Genomic DNA, 16,270 nt, shown 5'->3' on the forward strand with positions numbered 1-16,270 from the left:
GTAGCCGACTTCCGGCTTGCTAACGTACCGGAGTAGCATGTGTGTTCGGGTCGGGAATGTTCCACCGTTTCCATGTTGAGTATTTTCATATTTTTATAAAAATAATTTTGTTCATATTTCATTTGTTTTTTTTCTTTTTGGGTTTTTAATTTGATCATCTCCGGCTCTTAAGACATAGTCTCATGCTAGGGCCAAACGTACAACAATGCCAAAAGTAATATAGTCAATTAAAAAGTTTTCAAATTTGAGTATGCTAATGCAATGACACTAAAACATTAATCCGTTCAAATTTCATTGACGCTGTTTTTCTCAAACGAGAATAGATAGAGGTTATATTTTCTCACTTGTTTTTATTTATTTTCTTTCTCTTACATGTTTTTTTTTTTATTAAGACCAAACAGTTTAGAAAAGCGACCGGAGGCTCCATCATTTTCATTGTTTTTGGGGTTATGAATTGTATTGGTATGAATGACGGCAACGGTGCACCTTTCAACTTATGGACCGCATTTCACTTTTAAGATACAAACACATAGCACCAAAAATATAACAGAATAAAGCTAGAGATCTGTCTCTTTGCAAGCCCCCAACTCGATCAGCTAGAGATCTGTCTCTTTGTAAGCCCCCAAACAGATAATCTCTCTCTCACTCTCACCTTAAATTAAGACCAAATAGAGATCAATTTGCATGCTATGCTTATAATATGAGAATCTATTTAAGGACCTACAATATTTTAGTTATAATTTGAAATACTTGTCTCGTCTTTTAGAGTTTTCTAATATGAACTACCGTTATGAAGCCTAGTGACTGTTACTTCGTATAGCAGAGCAATGTCAGTCATAAGGGTATGTTTGATGATATCAGAATTGTGGACTTATGGAATTAAAATTATTATTTTTGCTGAAATGGAAATTGCACTATCAAACAAAAAATTTAGACCCAAGAATTATATGCTCATTCTTGAATTAAGATATGAAATTATAATTTTAACTTATACGGTGGAACTATGATTCCAAAATTTTAGATTTTTTTCATTTCTATTTAAGGTATATGTTATGATGCCTTTAATTCATCAATTCTATAATTTTGACTCCAGTTTTATCGAAGACATAGTTTTCAATTTTGGAATCAAAATTCAAGACTATCAAACATAAATAAAAAATAGAACTGAAATTTTCATTCTGATTTCAATTTGAGGTAAAACTTTGTTTTCAAAATTCAAGGTCATCAAATGGCTCTTATAGTTGTGAGTATGAAATATGAGTTTAGTTTGTGAAAAATCAAACATATTGAAATAAATTGTCTCCTAATATAAGATAGAATTTAGAGCTATAAAATTTGAACGGAAATTATACCAACAATGGAGAAGGTTGCAAATACGAAAGTAACTATGCAAATTGGCATTAGGGGGAGTGTCCAAATCAAGGGACATTTTTTTGCATTTCAAAGTTCCAGAAAATGAAAGATTTTGTTGGTGAAGTTATCAACATTTGGAAGGTGCTATGAATGACCAAGGAGAGCTGCTACGTTTTGAAAGAGTACCATGTTCATGCCATTTCTTATTTGTAGCCCCCTAGCTTCCCCCTTAAAACATTGTCTCTCTCTGTCATAGGTAGCGCAACCGATCGTGTTGGATGACCTGTTATAGCCAGGTCCTTAGTTCGATTCTTAGAAGGTGTTATCTTGATGGTATTGAAGAGTAGTATTGATCTTAAGATTAGAGTGCCATTACGAGGCCAAGTAGACCGGTTCTTGTCCTTCCTCTTATCTTCTTGCCCCTCTCTCTCTCTCTCTCTCTCATACAAGACACCAAGCTACGTTTGGATTGATGTGGGCAAAAAACTTTTTTTTTTTCATATTGGTGCCTTTAACTTCCATTTATATATATTGTTACCCTTGAAGCCAAGCAAATTGTTTGCTATACACTTTCACTGTCTAACATGCAATGTGTCTTCCCCCTTAAAGGTATGTGAGTTACAGACACAATATGGAGGCATTAAGGTGCCATATTAGTGAAATTTGTATATTTGTTGCTATTTTTACCATGTCTCATTCAACAGTTGAACCATAATATATTTGTTGCTACCCCAATTTATTGATTGGGAAGCATAAACTAAATTCATGTAGACATCACCACCACAAACAATACCCAACTAGATCAACATTAAAAGCTTACCAAAAGTCAAATTAGAGTTTATAGATCAAATGAAGTTGTACAAATTTTAAATATTTACAATCCAAGATTCACAATCCAGTACTACTATCTCAAAGAGCGCTACAAGAATGTACCTTAGCGGCACAAGATAAAACGACAAGCATCGGAAACACCTTGTATTCCCTAACACGAGCTAAGGAAACGTCAGGGAAGGTGTCTTTTGTTTTTTAACTAATGCTGGTTTTGTACTCGTCACAAATAGTCTAAGCAATTAGATTTCGGTAACGGGATTGTTCTATCCAGGGGTGCCGGCCGGCAGGAGCCTTGGCTTCCCTTAAAAAGAAATATATTGAAACTATAATTCGGCCCCTCACTAAAAATTCTTTCACTTCGCCCCTTGATTTACTTGTGAAAAACAAAGACCAATTAAAACAATCAGTGCCGGTGGTATGTGGTGGGCACGCCACTATTTACTGACGCATTTTTTCACGGGACCAATTCTTTGTACTATTACCAACACGTTTTTTCACGTCGCTCACTATAGTTTTTTTTGACTACCTGGCCACCATTTTTTGTGACACTTTTTTTTTCCTGCTTTCTGTGACATGAAGATTGCATCAGTAATAACATCCTCGCCAATACATGCATGTTTCGTTAGTGAAAGCAACGGCAATGACCTTTTTTCAATTGGCATTTGAGATTGTGTTGGTATAAATGTTAGTAAAGGTTTTACTGATATTTTAGCAATTTTTACTGACTTTTTTCTTTGTCGTTAAAGGGCCTTTTCTTTGTGCGATAAATCTTTCTAGGTATCGTCCTCAAGGTTGCTACATCAAACATACCAATAAATTCTCTTTTAAACCATTTCACGTGCATGCTACATGCAATATATATATATATATATATTCTTGCCTTGTTAACTTCATGCAAGACATGCAGCAACAGCTGAAAAAGCAAATGAGCAAATAAAAAAATTGGTAAGTTATAATTTGGCGCATAGGTCTCATAAAAATCTCATTCCTTGTTAAATAGCTCAGTTGTTGGCAGTGGTGGCAGAAATCTTTAGCTAAGAAGAACTAAAAGTTTACAATTAGGATGCATTTTCTAAAAGCGTTCCCTTGTGGGACTCACTACTTTGATAGTGATAATAGTAACAACACTGAAAAAGAACAAATTGAAAAAGGTTGGGCATGTTCATGGTTTGGGTTTTCTTGCCATCAAGATGGCTCAGTGTTGGACTCTAGCAGTCTGGCCCAGATATGGACCTAACACTGTTATATCAGCAATGGTAGTGAAACCAGCCATTTTCTTTTACTTTTTTGGAAAGGGATTCCCAAAACTTTGATCTTAGACACGTGGTGCAATTTTACTTATTTTATGGATGGAATATTTTTTCGTGACAAGCAATAACATTTTTATTAATGGTTAATTGTGACTTATGGTTTGAGCTTTAGAAGGTAAAAAAAAAAAAAATGAATTTTTATTCTAAAAGCTCATGTCCAACATTACTTGGCTTACAGAGGGCAACCCTGACAGGCAGATTTTTTTCAGTCATGAGCTAATGCAATAAAATGGAAGAATGAGACCTTAAGCTGGCTGGGCATTGGTTCTGGTATCGGCTCGACGATCAGGCCCAAAAAAAGGCATAGTGGGCCGGCTCGGGTTGGCCCGATATGTGTTTTTTAATATCATTTTTTATAGTGATATGTATTTTATTACAGTTAATTATATTTATGTATTGTTTGTATTTAAAAATATATTTGTTATTTTAACCTAGTCGGGCCGGGCCCAGGCTCGAGGTTTGGGTGTCTCGGGTCAACGGTGTGGGGAAGCTCAAAGAAGCTTATTATACCCCCTAGAACTCAAGGTACCAAAAAACCTTAGCAGTTAGAAAGCAAATTGTTTATCTTACACGGGTAGATTATGTTTCACTTAGGGAGAAGAGTTTAGCTTTAAGAATAATTATTTCATAAAAAATGAGCTAATTAAATAGATATAAAATTTGTAAACCCAGAAAAATTTATCTGAGGAAAAGTGTTCCAAAACTATATGGTGGTTCATTGAGAGCTTGCTCAAAAAATAATTCAAACTTGAAAAATATGGGATTACAGAGTTTCACTAATTGGGGTGAGAATAAAAGCTATTTCATCCCACCACCCAATTAAAAGCGAAAGTCCTCATTCCTTGTGGTACATACCTACTTTCATGCCTAGGAATTATAATAAAGTAACATATCAATACTGTAAATTTTGATTGTCTTTGCACTAGAGATGATCGATTCACAATAGCCCATATGAACCTTAAAAAACTAACCTAAAATTTAAACTATTTTTTAATTATATTTTATTAATGTAACAATGTTTATTTATTATCCACCTTTAAACTATTTTTTAATTATATTTTATTAATGTAACAATGTTTATTTATTATCCACCCAAAGAGTTCGTTATCAATTACAAGATCAATTTATTATTCAATATATGTTGACTGATTGTCCCACAAAAACAAATTACTTACCGGATGCGTAGGAGCCGGGAGTTTCCACCGAGAAAGCACCGGATGGGATCATCGTTGATTGACTATGACTTCTAAGTTCTATCATTCTAAACCAACTAGAAAAAGGCTCCGGCGAGTTATATATATAAAGTGTGTATAAAACTTTTATTTTAGTTTGCTTTTCACTCTTTGTAAGTAATCATTAATTTATATATTAAAGCAAGCAGATCCAGCTACCTTAATTTTTGTAGTTTGCCAGCCTATAGCCTCTCACATTCACAACCTCTAAAATACATCGTTCAATTTTGATAATGAAGTTATAAAAACTAATCATGAATTAATTTTACGTTTTCAACAAATCCCATTACCCACTTAACCTAATGTAAAAGGACAAAAAAATAAGAAACATAAATAGAATTATTAATCTTTTTAATTGTTAACAAGTTCGTCATGTAAGTGATCATTTCAACATTTTCTAACTAATGATGTACGCATAAGGTAAGGATATGTGGAATTGTCATTTCAAAATTTGTTAACAAAGAAATTAATTTTGACAAGGAAGTTGCACCTGCTTGTCAAAGGGATAAATCATATTTAAGTTGAAATGGATGCTATTAATAATAAAGAAAAACCACTTTTGAGATGATAATCTTGGATTAGTTTTACATGCTTTATCTGTAACTAGATTAACCAAAATTTTTTCTACGATAAAATACTGTTCAATTCATAAAACAATCTCAAGAGTATAAAGTAAATTCAATTGTGATGCCAAAGGGACTGAAAATTAACCGTGAGGAGTAAAAAGAGGGCAACAACCGGAGCAAAGCGACAAAGGCCGTGAAAAGCGAAAAAGGACGGCGACGGCCTAAAGCCAGCGAGTTCCTGATTGATTTTGGTCCGTTGATCTCCCAACGGATGGTCAAGTAACAGGAGAAGGTCCGCCGCAAATCTTGCTGGCTGCCATTAACCGGACCTGTGTTTGTGTCTGGTTAAATGGAGGCAGAGGGAAAAAACTAAAAAGTGAAAAGAAAAATGGAGGTCGTTTAAAGGGGACGAGGGTTGTGGCCCTTGTGGGTGTTAGGTGTGCCGTGGCGGTGGGGCATAGGGCGGAGACGGCTTGAAGCACAAGCTTTCTTCCTTCCCACTTCCCCCACCCACAAGCCACAACGACCTTTCCAAGCACCACAAGCAAGGGAGGGGAGGATTGGGTCGTCAAAGGTCAAGAGGCGTTAAATGGTGTCTCCCTCGGAGACCGGTCAGGCGGGTACACCACCTCCCTCGGCCCCAGATTCTTCATCATCCGCTCCTCCGTCGCCGCCACCAGCAGCACCACAATCATCACAATCGCCATCACCACCGCAATCACCACCACCACCGCAATCACCATCACCACCACCACTACCACCATCAGCAACAGCGTCAGAATCAGTAACACCAATAGCACGAAAGACAACAGCGGAAGCAGCATTAGAAACAATAGCGTCGGCGACGACAGCAGGAACAACGACAGTGGTCGTCGCTACGGGGGCGGTGACAATGGCAGATTCGTCGAATCCTTCGTGGTTCACTCCTAAAAGGTATGCCTTTTACTTTCCGCTGGTTCCTGGATTTTTTTTGTTTCAAAATTTTTGACGCCTTGTTTTTTACAATTCCTAGCGATTATTGGCATCATTTACCCCCCGGTGGATTCTGGGCTCCCATGCGTCTCTATCTCTTTCTGGGTTTTGGTTTCGTTGGAAAGATTAAAGGCGATTGAATGTGTTTCTGATTCCGGCATGTTGTTTTGTCAGTTTTTTGTGTTGGGGTTGGGCTCTTTTCCTGTTGGGGATGCTCTCACCCGTTATTGTCATTGTAAATCGGCTCTTGATGGTGTTGGGGAGGATTCTGACGATCTTGTTTAATCATGGCCCCTTCATGATATTAATTTGATTAATCGTGCCCCACCGATTAAGTTCATGTCGTCGGTCGAGGGTATCCCGTTTGAGATGGTAGTCATTATTAGGCACATGATTCTATTTTTTAACTGGAGCTATCGCCTTGGTAAGAAAGGGAAAACTTATTGCGAGGAACACAGGAGTACAAAAGATTTTGAAATTCTTATTATCGGGGAAGAAAACAGAATTTTCGTTGTTAATTGTTAATACAACCAGCAAGCCCATTGGCAGGAAGCAGGCCGGGATACGTCATCTTGCTAGAGTTAGGACGTAAGAACTGCTAGCTACATTTGTTAGCACTAATCAGAGATGAAGTTGAAGTACTATTAACTATGAGACAATTTAAGAATTTGCACTCCCATAGCAGGACTTTGCAAGGGCAAACACGTTTCTTTCCACTATCTGCCACTTGCTGTCCTCCTGCTGCGGGTATATCATATATTTACTCATATAGATGCGGCGCTTGTTTTCTTTCCCTCTTCCAATGCGTTTCAATGGGTTTTTTGTTCTTTCAAAGTTAATATCTCCGTGGAGGTGGATTAATTGAATTTAACCGAAATTTTATTGTTTCATGTGGACTTCTCTTTCATTTATGTTTTGTTACATGTGAGGTCGTCTGATATGGGTTTAGCATGGTTTATCTGCCTCACTTGTTTCTCAAGACAGAGAAAAGAAAAGAACAACTAAGAGTTGGATAACCTTCAGTTTTTCTCTTCCTTTCTTTTTCCAATTTATAGTTGTCAATGGATGGGTGATTCTTTCTTCTTTCAGGTTGCTTGCTATATTTTGTGTGATCAACATGCTCAACTATGTTGATCGAGGAGCAATAGCAAGCAATGGTGTGAATGGAACCCGCAGAACTTGTACAGATGGCATATGCACAAAGGGTACTGGAATTCAGTAAGTTCTTTTTCCTTTCTTGAATACACCTGTCAGTCTTTCCTGCAATAAATGTTGCTTTGATTTTCTCATCTTTTATCTAGTGTCTAGTGAACATTTTTGAGGTCTATGTAACTCCCATAGACAAACCTGATCTTATATTTCATTTCTGCGGTTTTGAATTTTGATTACATATATTCCATGCTAGGATTTTGTTTTCAAACAGTTCAGACGCTAACTAGTATTGTATTTAGTGGGTGGTCTGGAATGAAATTCTTTTCTTATAATGGAGTTCATTTTGTTGAACTGTTGACACAGGGGTGCTTTTAACTTGAATTATTTTGAAGACGGTGTTCTATCCTCAGCATTTATGGTTGGACTCCTTGTGGCTTCTCCAATTTTTGCATCTTTAGCAAAGACGTACGTAACTTTCTCGAGCTCTTTAGCAGTACAAGATCACATTAAGGCCGTTATATCTGGTTGCAGCTAATTGCTTGCTAAAAGTCATATACTGTTTGGATGTGTTACAAGTTCTGCATGCACATAAACGACAACTTTAAGTCTTTAATCTTCAGTCTGCTTCTTAGGCATGTCTATCATATTGAAATTCTTATTCAGCCCACTACAAGGTACTGGTTCAGCCCTCACCTGCATCTTGGTAGAGAGAAAACCTAGAAAGTCTTCTAAATTTTAAAGGTTTTTTTTTTTAGGATAATATTTGTTATATATATATATATATGTAAGAAATGATAAAAATGTGCATGCATAAAGAGTTTTTTAATGGAAAAGTTAGAAACTGAAAAATGGAAACACGATTTCAAATACTGGACATGTTTGAATTTTGCACAAATTTATCACTATATCCTTATAAAAAGTTGCATAAGATCTTTTCAGAGTGACCATATATTTGAAGTTGAAGACGTCCATCTTTCTATGGGCTAATGGCATCCACGATCTATGTATGGTTCCTCCCATACATGGAACTGTTTTCTTTACCCTTAAAACAGAGGTAGACATGCCTCTGGCAGGTTTCAAAAGAGTCCACGTTCTTACTTTTAATTGACATTAGAACTATCTCTGTGTATGCATGGTAATATGCCATTAAATTTAATTTTTTTACTCTACTAACCTGAGTCAGGTTATACAAGCCAAAGACCACTATTAAAGTTATAAAAAATGACTGGGTCATGGTATAGAACTTTATTTCTTTTACAAATCCTCAATATGTTTTCATGTTTTCTAAACCATAAAATTCGCTAGATTTTATAAACATAGAGTAATTCAAAAATGAAAATTCTGTGAGGAAGAGTTCCTCAGAATGAGATGAGATTTATGATGATGATATCAAGATAAAGATAAAATATTTCAAATAGCTGAACATTAAAGATACCAAATATTTCTTGGTATTTTATTGGCATTTACAAATATTGGTATATAATAAGTAGATTTTCAAGATTCTGTGTGTATATGTAACTCTTACAGTTGTAACTGCCATGATCTTCCATGCTTCAGGTGAAGTGTCTTTAATTTGTTCTCATTAGATTCACCCATACAACTTGTTAGAATGATTCTCATCTACGGACAAAGCAAACATAAGAAAATGGGTTTGCAAGAACTGTTTTGACTGTCGCCCTCACTCGCTGTTTCTCTATTGCATGTAAAAGTTAATTTCTCATGCTATGATAATCAAAATCACTTGCAAGAATTGTTTGCATTTGAGAGTTAAACCAAATCACGTATTCCACTGCAATCATGATCTAAATGAATTCAATTGTCTTCAGAATGTATTTTCATATATCGAGTTCAAACAAATTAACCAATTTCTTTTTTGTTTTTGTGTGAAGAGATGTTATTCTACTTGTTCTGTTCTTTATGGCTAGGCACAATCTTGTCTTGGTTCTTGGAAACTTTGCATCTTGTGCTTGTAGGTCTCTAATGCAGACAAAAAACTAGGGTTGGGGTCCGCTAAAATTTCTGCCATGCCAATATCACAGGATACAGGCTATAAGACACTGGTATTGTATGATATGGGCCCTGTAACATATGAGACATGTAGGATTTTGATACCCTTGAAACGAATGTGATATGCACTCTAAAAGTTACATTATGTATGTCACACATTACACACTGATACACACAACATTGATTATAATCTCATTCTGTCTTCTGTATCTAGTTGTAATCAACATTTATGTATGTGTATGATTGTGCTTTTGATTCATATGCATATGTATTCCATGTTACTGTAGTTTTTTGTTTATATCCAATGGTTTTCTATTTGGATCTGCACATTGCCTAATTCAACGTAAGCTGCATGTTTCCAACTTTCCAGACTTCAGTTTATTATTTTTGTTGACAAGAATTTCATGCTTTCTTGGCTTAGGACTTGTACATGTCATTTTACAACAAATTGTCGACAGTTCTTCACTTCAGACTGCCTTGATCTTCTACTTTGCAGGCATAATCCATTTAGACTGATTGGAGTTGGATTGTCAGTCTGGACGTTTGCGGCAGCTGGTTGCGGTTGTTCTTTTAATTTTTGGTCCATCACAATTTTCCGCATGTACGTCTGTTTCTGCAACCCCTTCTTGCTGTACAAAATCTATGAATGATTTTTAATGTACTTTTCATGGTTATATTTTTTTTTCTGAAAAAAAAAATCATGTTTGAGCTGCTTGATATCACAGGTTAGTTGGTGTTGGTGAGGCCTCGTTCATAAGTTTGGCTGCTCCTTTTATCGATGATAATGCCCCTCCTTCTCAGGTTAAGTTATTTTTTTATCTTTGCTTCTCCCAGGAACTACAATTTAGTATTTTAATGTTCTTAGAGAGAGAACTAAGCTTTGAAGTTTATGGCTCGTCCCAACTAGAGATGAAATGTCTTGGAGTTCTGGTTACCAACCTGAATGTGACCTGATTACTTAGGTTTGCTAATGAATGTAGAAACCAAGTGCAGGTCGGCTGTGCAGTCTTGCATTTGATTCTTTGGCAGTATTCAGATTAGAGCCAAGATCCCAAATCTGACTAGGACATGGCTTTGGTTTTAATGTATTCCATGTGGGTCCAAATCTAAGCCTAAGCCTAGTTATGCAAAATCTGGTTAAATTGAAGATAGTAATGCCTAGATCCATGTGCAACCTCGTGTTACCTGTAAAATTTTATCCTTGGACTTCATGCTTGTACCATGCGGGATGCTATTTCCTGAAAGCACAGAGTCAGTCAGCTCGTCCAGCATCTTGATGGGCGAATCACCTAATTGGTTATAAAATAACTGGAACATTCATGCATCATATCCTGGAAAATTCCTTTGATTCATGTTGGACAATGAAATTGATTTTCTTCCTCTTTCTTGGAATACCTGCGTTGATTCTAAATTTTTCTTTTTCTCCTTTGAGATTTTTGTCAGAAAACTGCATGGCTTGCCATATTCTATATGTGTATTCCAACTGGAATTGCACTGGGCTATGTATATGGAGGCTTGGTAAGTTCTTTACCTGACCAAATTTGCTTAAACCCTTTCTAATTATGCTGTAAGTTCTGCATTTGTTACATAATTTACTCAGTTGTTACTTCTACTTAAATTTTTTTTCATAATAATGTAGGAACATGCCTTTTTCTAATATCTAATGGCTTCTTCTTTTGTTTCTGATGATCTGGAATGCCTTTTTCCTAAGGTGAAGTTAAATACTTATAAGCATTGCAAAATGCAAGGCCAATCCAGCCTGATGTTTCTCACAATCTCTTGTTGTTCTAGAAGCTTTAAATGTTTCACACAATCTCTTGTTGTTCTAGAAGCTTTAAGCCCTTAGTTGTCCTGTATATTTAGATGAATGTGCACAAATATCTAATTAGTGAAGGACTGAAGGGGTGCCTGTGTTTCATTTTGCCTTCCTTTATGAAATTTTACTGATTTTGAACATCTTGGGCACCTAGATAATAATTATATAAATCCAACCTATGTCTCATGGGTGCTTTATTTTTCAAGCTACATCCATGTTGTGTTGACATGGGTGGAGCTCCTACTGTCCTACATGTACCTAAGCACGGTCAACACGCATCAGGTGCGGTCACTGCACTAGTTCATATTTATCATTTTTGGACGTGCACCCCGATTTGCATCAAATGTGAGTCATGTGCAGTCAACTAGCGTGCTGTTCATTTTTTTCTTTTTTCAATCATTTGTTACACAAATATTAAAGTGTAAGGGTTAGGGCTCGATCAAGACACTCAGTTGAAGCCCTTTCCTTGTTCCACTTCGGTGTGTGCTCCTTCCGGTGATCTTCACCACCTTCCGGCGACTATTCACCGGCATTCTCCATCACTGTCAGGCTCCCGCACTGGCAGCAATGTTCGAGCTTTCTTTGGCAAATAACATGCAGTTGATCTCCAGTACAGCCGCCGCTTCTTTTTCAGTGCTCATGCCTTTATCATTTTTCTGGCGACTGATGTTCATGTTCAGTCATTAGGCTTTTCATTGGCAGCTCTCAGACTCCAGTTTAAACTGTCCTCTTTTTATTGTTTCCACTCAGACGTTATCGATTTTGTTTTCAGAAGGACTGTTTATCGTTGTGGTTTGTTAGGGATTTTTGTTCGATCAATCTTTTAATCTGTTCCCTTAGTTTTTTTTTTATTTTTTTATTTTCTGTAAAAAAATCATGTGTAATGGGCCGCTGTTTACTGCTAGTCTGCTACTGCAAGTCTGTTTTGAAGTTCTTATTTGCAGAGTGCTTTTTATTGTGAACCTATGATAGTGTGATGTATCATACTGTTACTGCAACTGTTTTTTTTATTTGTAGTGTTTTTTTAATTGTGAAACTGTGATGTATCGTTTCTGTTGGCTTGTGTTTGTGTTTTTGCTTGTTTGCAGTGTGTTACGAGTTACAACTTTTTGTTTTTTTTTTTTTTCATATTTGTAACTATGTTGTCTTAATTCTTATCATGGTATACAGTTCTCACTTCTCAAATCTCATGTTATGTTTTAAAATTTTATTATGTTAATAAATAATAACACTGTATAGTGTACAGGGTATCATTGCAGTGTTTTTTTAATTGTGAAACTGTGATGTATCGTTTCTGTTGGCTTGTGTTTGTGTTTTTGCTTGTTTGCAGTGTGTTACGAGTTACAACTTTTTGTTTTTTTTTTTCATATTTGTAACTATGTTGTCTTAATTCTTATCATGGTATACAGTTCTCACTTCTCAAATCTCATGTTATGTTTTAAAATTTTATTATGTTAATAAATAATAACACTGTATAGTGTACAGGGTATCAATATCATGTATGTTTAGTTTTTTCTGTTTAGATTATGTATTCATATAGAATTTGGTATTTGGTAATCTAAATTTTGAACTTGTCATTTGATAGTTCTGCTATTTAGAGACAATTTTGTGGCATATATTACTTATACCCTCACTGCAACCCCACACCCAAATTTGCATCCGCACCCATGTGACATAGAATCCACCTTCATAGAAATCTGACATTTTACTCCCACTTTGCAGTGTGACCTATATTTTCACAAATTTTCAGATTTTCTTCATCATAAACACTGTAAGGTCACAGGCGACACAAAGACAATATGTACCTTCTGTTTCTTCAATACCTGCCAAATCACTAGGGCCCAGTTTGATGGATAGTTGACCAACTTAGTCGACTAGTCAAGGACTACTTCATTGACCGACTAGTCCTTGTGTTGGTAAGTCACATTTGGTTTGCATTTCCAGTGTCATCAATATTGGTGCATATCAGCCCATATTTGTTGATGCACATGTCGGCCCCTCATTGCAACAATGCCGGGTCCAACATGGTACTTCATAAATATTGACCAATATAAAACCAGTTTGGGCCATATTGTCCTTCATTTGCTTAGTCAGCCCGTATCAGAATAATAGTTAAACGTTAACGTTTTGATCTTAAAGTTTATTTATTTTTTATGCCTGATACTGCCTGATATAAGGATGATACTTATCATCTTTTGAGGGTGAAGCTGATATGCTGACATTGTTTTTTACCTTTTTTCTTACAAAACATCTTTAGGAAATATTGTTGCCTTTTCTCTTTTGTCTTTGTGTCATTTGCATAATAATTTTTTAACATGAGAGAGAGAGAGAGAGAGAGAGAGAGAGAGAGAGAGAGAGAGAGAGAGAACCTATCTGATCTTTGTATTCCCAAAGGCCAAAACAGATGTTCAAAAAATAAAGTAGAACATTCCAGTCCTGGTGTTTTCCTTTTTTGCTTTAGATTTCTTGTTCATGATCTTTCAACTGTTATTTAGATCTTTTCTCTAGAACTATTTTTGAAGTGTTATTCCACTGCAAAAGCACTTGTGAAGATTTTAGGTAATAACCCAGTCTAAAACTGGACTGGGTGCACATGAATCGCCCCAAACTTGGCACAGTTCTTGCAAGGCCCGGCTTGTGCTCAGCTTGGGCCTATGTCGACCAGCTCAAGCTCCTTAATTAGTTTAATGTACGAGCCAAGCCATTATCTGAGCCTATGGCTGAGCTTAGGTTGAGCCATGCACTCACCTGGGCCAAATAAAAAGGTTAAACTTTTTCAAGTACACTGTACCTATGGATTCAATCATGGAACATGCAATTTCAAAGTCCACAGAGACACCCACTGGGCCAATGCCAGCTGAGTTATTGATATGGGAACAACTCTTATAAGTATTCCTTGAGTACGTGTAACTTGACCTGTTTAGTTGCTTGAGGTAGACTATTGGCTTGAATTTGACTTGTTTAACAAAGGGTCGAGCTGGACCTGAGCTTATGCAAGTTAAGCTCATATTACTTGGCTCATTGTGCAGCCTTAGGTGGATGCGGTCTTGCCTATTAACTAGTTATGGTTCATACTCAAATAGATTAAACCACAATGCTTGATGGTATAGAATAGTAGAAGACAAGTATATACGAGGCTGATGAAATTTTTCAAAATCTTAGATGTAGGGTGATTCTCAAGCCCCTCTCAAAACATGAGATGTTACAAAATGTCCCCCTTATGTAGCACATGTTTTTTCATGTTAGACCCCATATTTGAGTGTTAACTTTGCTCTAATTCTGAAGGCAACAAGTCAAAGCAAAAACTAGTCGTAGAACCTGCTAATTTCTCCCTTAACCGTCTCTAGTTCACATAATAAACAGATCATGTAGTAGGACACTAGGTAATATGGCACGTAGGTACATAAGGCCCACAAGATTTCTCAAATTTTTAGATGATTCCTCCATGTCACGGATGTTACATTCTTCTGTAATAGTTTTGAAGGTTTAATGAATATAACCTGTTTATATATTGGTAGGTTGGAGGCTATACTAATTGGCGAGTAGCATTCTGGGTAGAGGCATGCTTGATGCTTCCATTTGCTATTCTTGGATTTGTGATTAGGCCTCTGCAATTGAAAGGTGCAGAATTTCTCATCTGCAAATTCAATGATTCTTCATCATCTCTTATCATTATCAGCATGACTCAACTTTGAAATACACTTTCAGCTTGACCTTATTTGTTCTTACAGGCTTTTTTCCATCTTCAAAATCTTCAATTATGCCAAGCGTTCAAGAGGCATTGGTAGACAGCAAAGGTAGAAAGCTGCAGCTCCAATATGTTAGTGCAGTATCTTATTTTTCCTGTTAGTCTTTTATGGATCTTTTGTGCGTACTTCTAGATGGAGGAGTAAAGGTTGATGGGGATGCTTCTACTGCGAGTGATGATAGGAGCAAGAAGAAGTCATCTTTGTATGTGTCTCCTTGTGCTTATGTATAAATTCATGCATGTAGGTGTGTTACTTCTTACGGTTGTGCTTGTGGTTGCATACTTGCATGTCTTCTGAAGTTTGTATTTGTGGTATTGCATGTCAAGTGTGAAACACACTTCCAAATTGGTTACTTTCTAGTGTTTAGGTATCTAATGAAAGCCATAAATGCTGTAGCTATTGCTGGATTGTAGTTTATATATGGATGTAGTAACTGGTAATATAAGGCACCTGCTAATGGTAATCTCCACAGTAGAGTAATAATTTCTCCTTTATGTGAAATTGCCATGTATAAAGAGCAGTTGATGTCACTCAGTGGTGGCACTGTTTGTTACATTGATTGCAATCTTGTAGCTACCCTAATGTGGTTCCATTATAAACAGCCCTAGTAGTTGGCTATTTTTTTCCATGCTGTTGGTCTCTATCTATGTCACAGTGACACTACACTTTGGGTGCTTGCACCCTTGTTGATATGATGTAGATGCTGCTAGAGTGTGGCCCTAAAAAAAAAAGGGAAAATAGAGGAGGAAAGAGGAGGAGGAGAGGAAGAAAAAGGAAAAATATTTTTTGTTTTAAACCTCCTTTTTGTTACTATTTTCAAAAAGAGCCTTGTTTTCCTTGTTTTTCCATCATCTCTTTTTTCAATTTCTCATTTTTAACTCTCTCTCTCTCTCTCTCTCCCACAATGCACACACACACATCACATTCAAAAATAAGAAATCAGAGATTCAAAATAACATAATAAGCATCCATCACAATTTTAAACTTGAAAATTTTATAAAATCTTAGGACTTAGAGTCTTAGGACTTAGATTTTTCATAAGTTCAACACATATAGTTATCACCTTTCATGGTTCAACAATAATATCTCCCAAATCGATGAATCCTCAGTGATTTTTTGATAAAAATGGGCTAAATCTCTCCCTCCCACGTTTCTTGGAGTCTTTAGACACAAGAAGAGAGAGAGGGAGGAGTGTTTAAAGTTAAAAACATAATGCAAAAAGGGGCCGTCAGGCCCCTTTTTTGTGTTTTTCCCCGTATTGTACGATACGGGCGATACGCTT

General features: G+C 36.3%; 1 protein-coding gene across 2 annotated transcripts in view; it reads left to right on the forward strand.

Annotated features, from left to right (window-relative positions):
* Nucleotides 1–5,695: 5,695 nt before the first annotated feature.
* The window catches only part of LOC116252306 (probable sphingolipid transporter spinster homolog 2), a 34,096-nt gene continuing 23,521 nt past the window's right edge, over nt 5,696–16,270 (forward strand). For both annotated transcript variants that reach the window (XM_031626471.2, XM_031626472.2), the window contains exons 1-9: nt 5,696–6,225; nt 7,354–7,482; nt 7,780–7,881; nt 9,920–10,024; nt 10,149–10,224; nt 10,867–10,941; nt 14,758–14,860; nt 14,971–15,036; nt 15,121–15,190. In XM_031626471.2, coding sequence (XP_031482331.1) covers nt 5,882–6,225; nt 7,354–7,482; nt 7,780–7,881; nt 9,920–10,024; nt 10,149–10,224; nt 10,867–10,941; nt 14,758–14,860; nt 14,971–15,036; nt 15,121–15,190 — 1,070 coding nt within the window. In that variant the 5' untranslated portion in view covers nt 5,696–5,881. The remainder of the gene's footprint in view (nt 6,226–7,353; nt 7,483–7,779; nt 7,882–9,919; nt 10,025–10,148; nt 10,225–10,866; nt 10,942–14,757; nt 14,861–14,970; nt 15,037–15,120; nt 15,191–16,270) is intronic.

Source organism: Nymphaea colorata, chromosome 4 (assembly GCF_008831285.2).
Source record: "Nymphaea colorata isolate Beijing-Zhang1983 chromosome 4, ASM883128v2, whole genome shotgun sequence".
Taxonomy (NCBI): domain Eukaryota; kingdom Viridiplantae; phylum Streptophyta; class Magnoliopsida; order Nymphaeales; family Nymphaeaceae; genus Nymphaea; species Nymphaea colorata.